Source organism: Cottoperca gobio, chromosome 19, assembly GCF_900634415.1.
Source record: "Cottoperca gobio chromosome 19, fCotGob3.1, whole genome shotgun sequence".
NCBI lineage: Eukaryota > Metazoa > Chordata > Actinopteri > Perciformes > Bovichtidae > Cottoperca > Cottoperca gobio.
In genome coordinates, this window is record NC_041373.1 from 13072356 (window position 1) to 13082868 (window position 10513).

Sequence of the window (10513 nt, forward strand, 5' to 3'; positions counted from 1 at the left end):
ACCAATCACAGTCCAATGACAAAATGACGTCAGTCTGACGTTACCACATGACGGTTACACCTTCACCGAATAAGCTACAGGAAATTGTTTAAGACATTTGATTTTATTGCCTACCTTTTTTGGTTAAGTTATTATTTATATTATAATTTTTTTTTCTTTTCTCTCTTTTTTATTACTATATTACAGCTTCCAAGCCTGTTCTGTCTCATTTTATGTTGATGGTTTTGTTTTTCTTAATGTCAAATACTGTCAATAATGTTTATGTTAATAATAAAGAGAGAAAACGCACTCCTCCACTTTATTTAATTTTTTAAAGAAAAATAAATATTCTAACAAATAACTAACGAGAATTCACCCAATTAAACCACACTAAATACCACATGTCTCATACTATTTATATGATTAAATTACTTGATTGCAGCCCATGGTTATTGTACTCAGTACATTACTGTTGGTCTTAATAATTGTAAGGGACAAAAAACCTAAACAAAAAAAAGTAAATAACATTTTAAAATAAAATGTATGAATACTAATGTCACAGGTCAGTATTGCAACACATTAAAAACAGAGTTCATATTAAAGGATTTGTTTTTATTGTCAAGACATAAGTACTACACACCCTTTGACTTAGCCACAATTGAGGATACCGCGCAGTGCGCATGTGCAACACTTTCACCGAGTCTACCAACACGTGCGCTCAGGTAAAAATGCAAAATATAAAACCCTAAAGTACAGACATATTTGTTGTTTGTGTTGATACATACAGTTGTTTCTCATATTATAACATTGTAAGGTGCTTGTTGTACGTTATATTTAATTGTCGCGGTTTGTATTTGCTAAAAGTAGTGTCAATCACCATGAAGTGTACGTAACGTGAGCTGCTTCACCGCTGGTTAGCTAGCTACCTCTTTAAGTTTAAAACTACCTTTTTAGTTCACTTTTAATACTTACATGATAAGTAACTGTATGACTTTACATAATATTAATGACTTTGGCAGCTGCCGCCATGTTTCGCCCATTTTCTCCGAACTTGGTTCGACCTAACCTGCCCTTGAGGAAACCATCATCGAGCCCCTTGGCTCTTTCTACCCCAAGGCCTCCACCTCCTCCAAGACATCCCTCCATGTCGGATGCAACACTTGCGCACCCTGCAGCCTCGACTAATTCACCAGTCAGCAGGGATCAAGCTGCAGTATGTAACAAACTTGTAGTTCTTCATCATTGGCTTATGCATTGCCATTTTCTTGCCACATTTTTTTTTTCTGTCTTCCATAGGTGGTAGTGTCCATACCATCACCACTGCCTCTATACTCCTGCAACTTCTGTTGTCAGCAAGGTAATAATGTATCCATTAAAGTCACATCTCCATGAATATGAGTATGTAGAGTCCCTGCTGCCTTGCATCATGGAGTGCCAACACTTTACAAGTGTTCATCCCACTGCCGACCATCACTGAGGAAAATCAGCCCAAGTAGCAAATTCTGGATTTTTTACATTATGTTGAACAATGAGCAGTAACACTTCTTGCAATCAAACATGTATTTTTTAGTTTTAAATTGTTTTCTTGCCTCGCCAAAGCTGGTCCCACATCAGAGTGGCTTTGCTAAGATAGAGTTATGGAGCATGACATTCTCAATAAATAAAAAACTGCTAATATTGATTTTTATGAACTACTATTCACTTGACAGGACATTTTCGCTGTACCCGCTGCAAGAAGACGCCGTACTGCTCTGTGGCGTGTCAGACAGAAGACTGGAAGGTACACAGATACGTGTGCAAGTCCATTGATCCAGAACCTGCAAAGTAAGCAAGGTCATCCCTGAGTACCACTGAGTGTCAGCTGTGATTTTCTTTTCTTTTTTAAATGGCAACAAAAAACGATTAGTTTTTTACCAGTCAAAAGTAGAATCGTTATATAATGTCCAATAGATAATTTGCACTCGCTTGTTTCTTTTAATCGAAGAGTGAAAACCCAGGAAACTGCAGCTTCGCCGGTGACGGTAGACAGAGCCGGCCTGCTTCAGTTTAAGGTAATTGCAGCAATTTGGAGATCTTCTAATGCAAGTAAAAAGTTAACCTTTACATTTTAATGAATTTAAATAATCATTTGTTTTGTCATCTATGTTTAACCTCTGTTCATTAAGCACGGTGATGCATCCAGCCACCAGAGGGTCTATTTGAAGGACTTGCATATGACTAAAGTCATTAAGGGAACAGACATCCAGGTACAACATATCCAGTCTGCATGAACTATAAATACGGATCTAGCCACTGTTAATTAATACTAAAATGCTAAATGTCTTTGTGTTTAGGCATCTGTTGTAGAGTTCTACAACCCTGGCAGGCTTTTCCTTCTTGCCCAAAGTCCTGAGCTGCTGGCAGCTCTTCAAAGCATCAGCACAGAGCTCCAGAAAACGTACAGCTGCCCATCAGTGACGACATATGTACCCCATGTTGGAGAGGTTTGCGCGGTTCAGTTCTCCTGTGATCTGGTGAGCATTGGCCTTTTCAAGCAATCTTGACAATTGACACAAGTTTTAATATGCACATTGGCTCAATCCTTGACCGTGTTTGCCTCTATTTTGTGTGTGTAGAACTGGTACCGAGGCCTGGTACAGACTTTGGCTGCTGACCAGAAGAGTGCTAATATCCTTTATATTGACTTTGGCAATGAAGAGGATGTCCCTGTGGACAGGATCAAGCACCTGGCTGCTAATATCCAGCCATTTTGTCCATGCGTGAGTGCTCATTCACACCACTCAAATACGTTTTTCAAAGTTTGTAAGCATGGTAATGATGACACACTCCCACCATATAACATTCAGGCTGACAGTTTGCAGTCTCTTACAGCTGGCGTGATGACACTTTCCTCTACTATTTCCAGGCTATGGAGTGCCGTATTGTCGGGGTAGTGCCAGTGACTGACAACTGGTCAGGCGAGTGCTGTATTTCAGTGAAACAGCTGTTGGCCGGCAAGATTGTAACTGTTAAGCTGCTGGAAACACCAGAAAATGTTCGCATCCATGCTGTGGATATCCTGCTTTCCATTGGTAGGTTATATAGATTTGGGAATTCTGAAAACATGATGTGTTTATGTTGGGTAAAATGTGATTTGAGAAAGGGAATCACAAGAAAAGATTTGCAGACATGTAAAGCCATAAATACAACTCTTTCCCTTTTGTCTTTTAGAAAAGATGTTGAGCACATTCCTCCTGGAGCACGGTTACGCAGCAGAGGAAACGGTTAACGTAACACCAACTATGCAAGAAATAAGTAAGCCCTACTTAACCCTCCCATCTGATTTAGACTGCAAACTGTGGTAGATGGGACACACATAATCACATAGTACACACAAGGAGCGTCCACAAAAACACACAGTGCAATACAGGCACAACAATAAATACAGTAGCGAACATTAAACAGGTTAAAGTGCATCTGCAACTTTACTGTTTGCTGAAATATATCAAATATACATTTGTAAGGTACCGTGGCTAAAATGATACAAACATTTAGCTTCTGGCAGCATGTAATGGGATTGTTCAGCATCTGAAATTGTTGTGTTTTTGTTAGCAGTAAATTCTGATTTCCCTCAGACGCCATGGTGAGTGCATCCTTGGAAAACTTCAAGTGTCTCTCTGATGGGAAGGACGACAACACCTGGGCTCAGGCACCAGAGCCCCTGACACAGGCAGTGGGGGACTCCTTCTGTGTCGTGGTCACCCACCTCCAGTCACCCAATGACATTATTGTACAGAAGGTGGAGAACGCTGGTAAGTAGCATTTGATCTGGTACACACGACTTATCCTCTGGACTTTAACATGTATCTTTAACTTGAGCGCTTTTGGTTTACAGGAGTAATTCAGAAGTTGCAGCTGCAGTTGAGGGAACACTGCTGTCAGGCCCTGGTCCCCCAGGACTTCAGGCCAGCCCCCGGCACAGTTTGCTGTGCCCAGTTCTCAGGTAAAACACCCTTTAACACTTTGCCAAATTTTTGCCAAGAGCTTCATGTATTCCCTTAAAAATGTGTCTAATTTACAGATAGTGAGTTTGTGTGAGTCTATATTTCTACATTCAGCTTTCAAAACATGTCATGCATCACTATATCAAAGAAGTAGTTTCCCTTGGTACGTTTGCTTTGTGCACTTAAGCTCTGACCTCTGTGTGTTTCTTCCAGAGGACAAGCAGTGGTACAGGGCAAAGATTCTGGCTTATTCATCAGAGGAACACGTCTGTGTCGGCTACCTTGATTTTGGCAACTCTGAGGAGGTAGATTTAGGCCACCTGCGGCCTATCAGCACTTCACTGCTGGCCCTGCCCATGCAGGCTATGCCTTGTGGTCTAGCAGGTAATATACACGTAGCAAAGCACATTTTAAATGGTTAGATCTGTTCCAAAGTATGTTTACCTGTGTTGTCACACAGGTCTTTCAGTAGTGGCAGAAATCTACTCCTTTAATTTATTAGTTGACCACGAGGTTACCTTTCCTTTACTCGATCAACTTTAAGTAACTCATTTTATTTAGCTTATATTGTACCTGAAAAATATGATTGTAGTTTCAGATGGTTATAAAATGCCTTGACTTGTACTTATACATCGCTTTTTATTAGAGCAACTCTATCCCTAATACCCCCGAGACCGTTTCAATAAGCATTATATGTGATTATTTGCAAACTGCAAAGGGTTATGTTTGGATGATTTTACTCAAATGTGAAAACAAGTTAACGCTCACACCCTCTCAAGCATCTGTTGTTGTGCTCCTTTCCAAGGGGTGCAGCCTGTTGGGGAGAGCTGGTCGGAGGACTGCCTGCTGGCTCTGCAGCGAAGGGTATCGAACCGAATACTGCGCGTTGAGATCCACAGAGCGCACGATGGCAAAGCTTTAGTGGCCATGATTGATGAGACCAGTGATCCTCAGGCTAATGTAGCCGAGCTGTTGACCTTTGCTGGTTTCGCTGCGCCTGCTCCTCTTCAGACCAGTAGTGAGCTGCAGGCTGACCAGACAGCGACTGCTGCTGTGGAACCACATGGTGGGAAGTGTCTGAAATTAATCTGTTGCTTGATATGAAAATGATATAATGTTCTATCTAAAACATACAAGAAAAAAACCTCAAATTGAAACCGATTGTGCCTTTTTTGACTGTTTAACAATGAAGATGACTATTTCTACCTTTTTCAGGATGATGGATGTTCGGGTAATGTCACTTCAGTGTGTCTACATTCCATCAAATGTACCCAACAGTCTATATGTTAAGCATTGTTTTTGTGTTTTAATGTGCTCTTCAGTGCCGACCCCGGCCTGTGAGCCTCTGGTGTGGTCTTGTACTGAACTTCCCCGTGACGGCCAGACAGTGGCACTGCTAGCCAGTGTCGTGGAGAACCCTCTAGAGTTTCACTGCCGGATCGACAATCCTGCAGGTGCTGTTGTTTTATTAAATATTTAATTGTTCTTTGCACTCATTGAATAATGCAACACACTGCAGTGTGCATGATATTTTACCAGGGTTATGATCATTTCAGATGACCTTTTCTCATCTTTGTGTGTTTGTCAGACCATCAGCGGTTGATAGAGCTGGGGGCGGAGTTGAAACAGCATTGTGAGGCGAAAGTCTCCCCCTTTGAGCCCAAAGTGGGGGAGCCCTGTTGTGCCATGTTTCCTGGTGAGATTATTTACTGTACCACTTGTTGTGATGTCAGCTCTTCAGACAAACTGTTGAAAAATGAAAGGCTTGATAGACTGGCATACGAGTCAGAACTAGTTATTCATTGATCGTGGTTATTAATGCCATCTGGACTGACTTTTTATGAAATAGTCTAATTTTGAATCTCATCTGTGAATTGAACACATAATCTGTTGACACATGGAAATATTCCTAAACCGCTTTGATCAAATGATATTCAGAATTCTCTATTTTCTTCTTGGGGGATCTAGTTGTACCTGATGTGCTTTCTTTTGCTCCCCAGGTAATGGAGAGTGGTATCGGGCTATGGTAAACGGGCTGCCTGAAGACGTGGCTGTAAACTTTGTAGACTTTGGTTATAGCATGAAAGTGGAAAAGAAGCACCTCCGATCCATTACACCCCGACTCCTGACTCTCCCATTCCAGGCAATTTGCTGCTGGCTCACAGGTTGTCTTGTGTGTCTCTGTCTGTTTAGTGTTTCTGTAGAGAAAAAACATTTTAATGTGAAATAAGAAAGAGAGGGAGAGTGAAAGCATTTTCTCCAAGTACATATAACATTTAATGAAATGCTTATTTAGCAGCCAAGATTAATGTGATCTGATAATTCTTTTTAATTTGTATTTGCTGTCACCTCCAAATATGGGCCTATATTAAATACTTGGTTGAAATGGTCTGTGGTAACAAAGGCCATGTGAGATCAAAGGTTTTAACATTAAGTTTCTTACCAAGTGTATATGGTTGGACGCAGGTGTAGAGCCCCTGGGATCAGAGTGGAGCAGCGAAGCCCTGCTGGGGTTCCAGACTCTGGTAGATGGCAAGCAGCTCTCGGCACGTGTCCTTTGTGTCACTGAACAAGGTTACGGTGTGGATCTGGAGAGCAAAGGTCAGAATGTGGCAGCTGCCCTTATTTCTGAGCAACTTGCCAAAGGTCCTGGAGCGATTCCCAAAGAGACACATGCAACCACAGGCGCTGGACACTGCGAGAAAACACAGGGAACTGAGCACAGCCAAGCACATGTGCAAGCCTCCAACCAGACAGGAGCCAGCTCCCAAGAGATGCCGACTGTGGGGTGGACTGCAGTGCCATCAGAAGGTCAGCTAGAGTGTCCTAGAGATGAAATGCAATGGTTGATGTTTCGAGGAGCCCCGTTGCAATTGTGTGTTGTAATCTTGTTTCAGCCCCATCTTTCCCAGTGGACTGGACGATGGTGGAGCTGCAGCTTAACGCCACCTTTCAGCCCCACTTTGCAGCCATCACCAGTCCTTCCCTCTTCTACCTGCTCGGTCCCAGCCCGGGTCAGAACACTCACTTTTTGCTCTGTCTGTCATAAGAAGATGCACACAAGTTGAAAGTTTGATACTCCTTCCTGTTGTAATTGGTGTGTGTTGTTGTGCAGTGGACCAGCCCAATCTTCAGGAGGTGATGATGGAGCTGGCTGCATACTGCAGCAACATTCAGGCCTCTTTATCCTCCACTGTCCTGAGCAGACCAGCTCCTGGGGCTGCCTGCTGTGCCCAGTTCTCTGGTGAGGAACACTTATTCCATAAAAAAAAAAAACATTTTGTACATTATAAAAGGATGGGTCCAGAGATAAACTTTAATCTGGGTCATTTCTATAACATTGCCAGATAGACATGAGGTGCCAGCCTAAACTGTAACACACACTGCTATAGCATGCAGATGCAAAGCTCTCCACTCTACTGTACACCTGCATTAAGTGAGAGAGTGAGCCTAGTTCTGTGTTAAGTTATTGCCATGACTCCTTAAAACCACTAGATGTCAGACAGGTAAATTATAAGTGAATGACTGTGTGAGCAAGCTTCTGAATTAATGGAGTTTCACATACTAACATGATATCAAGCAAAGGTTTTACAAGAAATAACTAATCAGAAAAAAGTAATAAATGCAACTTCAAATCTAGCCATACATAATATGTTTTGCTTTTAAGCCAAATCCTAGTAATCTTGTATTACAAGGTGGATTAGTTTTTAACATCATGGTCTGTGAGGAAATTTCAGTTTAATAGATACTGTCAGCAGCAGGGAAACCCCATCGCTCAGGCAGTATCATTCCCACACTTTGGTAAATGATTACAGGCAGGAGACCGTACGAGGACAGACCAGCTGAACCATCATTGAGCTATTACTCGGAAGAAACACGCACACAATCTGCCACCATGAATTCCCTTCTTTTATTCTCCCATCTAGTTTTTATGTTCGCTCTGACTATTCTTGAGACCCCACCTGCAGTTGTTGCCTTTGCAGACCTAAGCTGGTAATTTGGTGTCTGCTAGTAGATATAATTACACAGCGTGTGCTGCAGCGCACAGGAGCAGTTCTTCTTTAAACACAGTATGTAAGTAGGAGACTAGCCTGGCATGCATTCTTCAGATAACAACAGGGTCTGTTTTTAATGGAGTTTTCGGTGCTGTTTGTAGGTTTGTAGCTGGTAAGGGCACATTCATTCCCATCTGTGTAGGTAGAGTCATCTTTGTCTTATCTTAAAGGATGGATTCAAGGCTTCCAAAAGGGCCTTGAACCCTAATAATAATAATAATAATAATAATAATAATAAATACTGCTGTAATGGATATCCCTGTCTAATTATATATTAAGCATTAAAAATGAAGCACCCTGTTGATGAACTTTTATTTTCAGCTGACAACAACTGGTACCGTGCGGTGGTGCTGGAGGTCGGTGAGAATGAGATGAGTGTCATCTATGCAGATTATGGCAACACTGAGAAGGTGCCATTCGTCCGTATCTTGCCCATCCCCATGCGACTGCTGCAGCTCCCCTTTCAGATCATTCGCTGCACCCTCACTGGTGAGGCAAAAGGGCCGTCTTTCCTTTTTATTTTTTTATTATTTCATACTTGACCTCAAATGTTATTTGTAATTTCTCTTCTACCCTCTCGTACACCCCTTTTGCCCCCCCCTCCCCTCTTCGTTTCTAGGTAAGGAGCACTTCCCTACAGAGTTGCCAGAGGAAGTGCTGCAGATGTTTCAAAGCCTGCTGTTGAATGGCGTCCTCGCCACTGTCCAGTCCTTCGATGGCTCTATTAACGTGCTCTCACTCAGTCTGCCCACTGAGAAAGGCGGGGGGCACCTCACCACTATGCTCTTGGATGCACTACAGGTCCACGCCAAGAGTAACCCTGGCCCAACCACCACCCTGAAGGCTGCCCAAACTGACAGCAGCACTTCTACTGCAAGCACTACAGTTGTGCACGACTGCCCCCTGCCCACATCAGAAGCCCTAAAGGGGCTGGAAAATACAACAGCTACCAGCGGCCTAACCATATCCCCAAAGCTGCCACCCCAGACTCCTCAGCCGAAGGAAAACACTTCTGCTGCGCCACTCAATGGTTGGTCAAATCATAATTTCAGTGTGAATTTTTAGTATATTTTTCAGTTGCTTTTTATTATTACATCCTAAATTCTACTAAATATCCACAGCAAACCCAGTATATATTTTATATTGTCACAATTTATAGGATGCATCCTATTGCTTTGCTGTAAATGGTTAATTAGGTTTGACATTCTGCAAAGAAGAGCAACAAGTAATTATTTACATCATTGATTTAATCTATTCATTTTTACTGAATAAGCAATTAATAAAAAAACTAAATGAATAAAGGATCCAGGATGACTCATGAGTAATATAAGTGCTGAAACCAAGTAGCAGTTGTAATAATATCTTACTTTTCAGAAGATCCAGTTCAGAAGAGTATTAAGCAAATGGAGCCTCCATGCAAATTCACACAAACTAATGGTATGCTTGCGATGAACTATGTATGCATAACTTAGAACATTTATCACACTTTCGTTCTGCAATTAGTTTGTGACTGATCCAGATGATATAGACATGACTTGGCTTTTCTATTTGAATCCCAGATTCTCAGACTGGTGGCTGCTGCTGTCTGAACCTGATGACTAAGGTGGTTTAATGTTTGTTTGTGCATCTTTGAACTTGTGTTGTTTAACTTTTATAGAGCATTGGTTTTAGTTTGTAAAGCTAGGAGTTAATGGCCATCTTTGACAACTTATGTCATTCTTGTTAACAAATGGTTTGAGCAGCATCTGGCAGAAACTTGACATCTGAAGTGCAAATAAATAACATGGTGCTTTTTTTTTTTTTACCCTTTCACAGATTGACCACCTGGAACAGTTGATGCAGCTGCAACTTTCTCTCATCACGCAGACAAAATAAGATTGACCAATTGCATAACTTCATAGTCTTGTTCGCCAACTTAAAGTTAAACTTAAGTTAAAATCAAGTATGTTGTGTTTTTTCCAACCATGTTTCTTTAAAACGAGTTGACTGTGAATGTGGCCTCGAGAAGCAGCCATCCAGCTTTACATTTTGTTTAATTTTAATTTTGTGTCCGTATCCGGGGCTTTAATGTTTTTAAACTGGTTACATTTCATTCACATTTATTTATTTTTATTTCTTGAGGTTTTCATAAAAAAATACTTTATGCTCTTAAGTTTGTTAAAGTTGGCAGAAAACTCTAATAAAAAATGTTCACCCTCAATTATCCAAGTGTGTGTGTGTTGGTCTCCTGTAAGTGTGCTGTCATCTGCTCCTTTGTTCAGTCCTAATCACCTGTTCAGGTGGGATGTCCAGCCTAAGTGATTTGTGTTTACATAAAGTTTCTTTGACAGTGAAGTGATTTGTTTGTGTGTGTGTGAGATGTTTTAGGGGGCATGCTCATGAACATAAAAATACACAAACAATATAAATACTAGAGTAAATTAAAGTGGTAGGAAAAAAATATTCTTGCAAGAGTACCAATTGGGAAACATTTACAATGCGTCTTAGTCACTCCGA

At 41.3% G+C, this 10513-nt stretch overlaps 1 protein-coding gene across 1 annotated transcript; it reads left to right on the forward strand.

Annotated features, from left to right (window-relative positions):
* The first annotated feature begins 569 nt into the window (after positions 1-569).
* On the forward strand, positions 570-10219 carry tdrd1 (tudor domain containing 1). The gene is made up of 25 exons (XM_029456373.1): positions 570-701; positions 999-1192; positions 1276-1336; positions 1689-1803; positions 1964-2030; positions 2145-2225; positions 2313-2492; positions 2595-2738; positions 2885-3050; positions 3190-3273; positions 3594-3770; positions 3854-3961; positions 4176-4346; positions 4768-5028; positions 5285-5416; positions 5551-5658; positions 5963-6127; positions 6429-6773; positions 6860-6976; positions 7078-7206; positions 8339-8506; positions 8637-9047; positions 9392-9454; positions 9577-9620; positions 9833-10219. Exons 2-25 carry the CDS (start codon positions 1007-1009, stop codon positions 9890-9892), a joined length of 3543 nt encoding a protein of 1180 aa, XP_029312233.1. The 5' UTR covers positions 570-701; positions 999-1006; the 3' UTR covers positions 9893-10219.
* Positions 10220-10513: the final 294 nt, after the last annotated feature.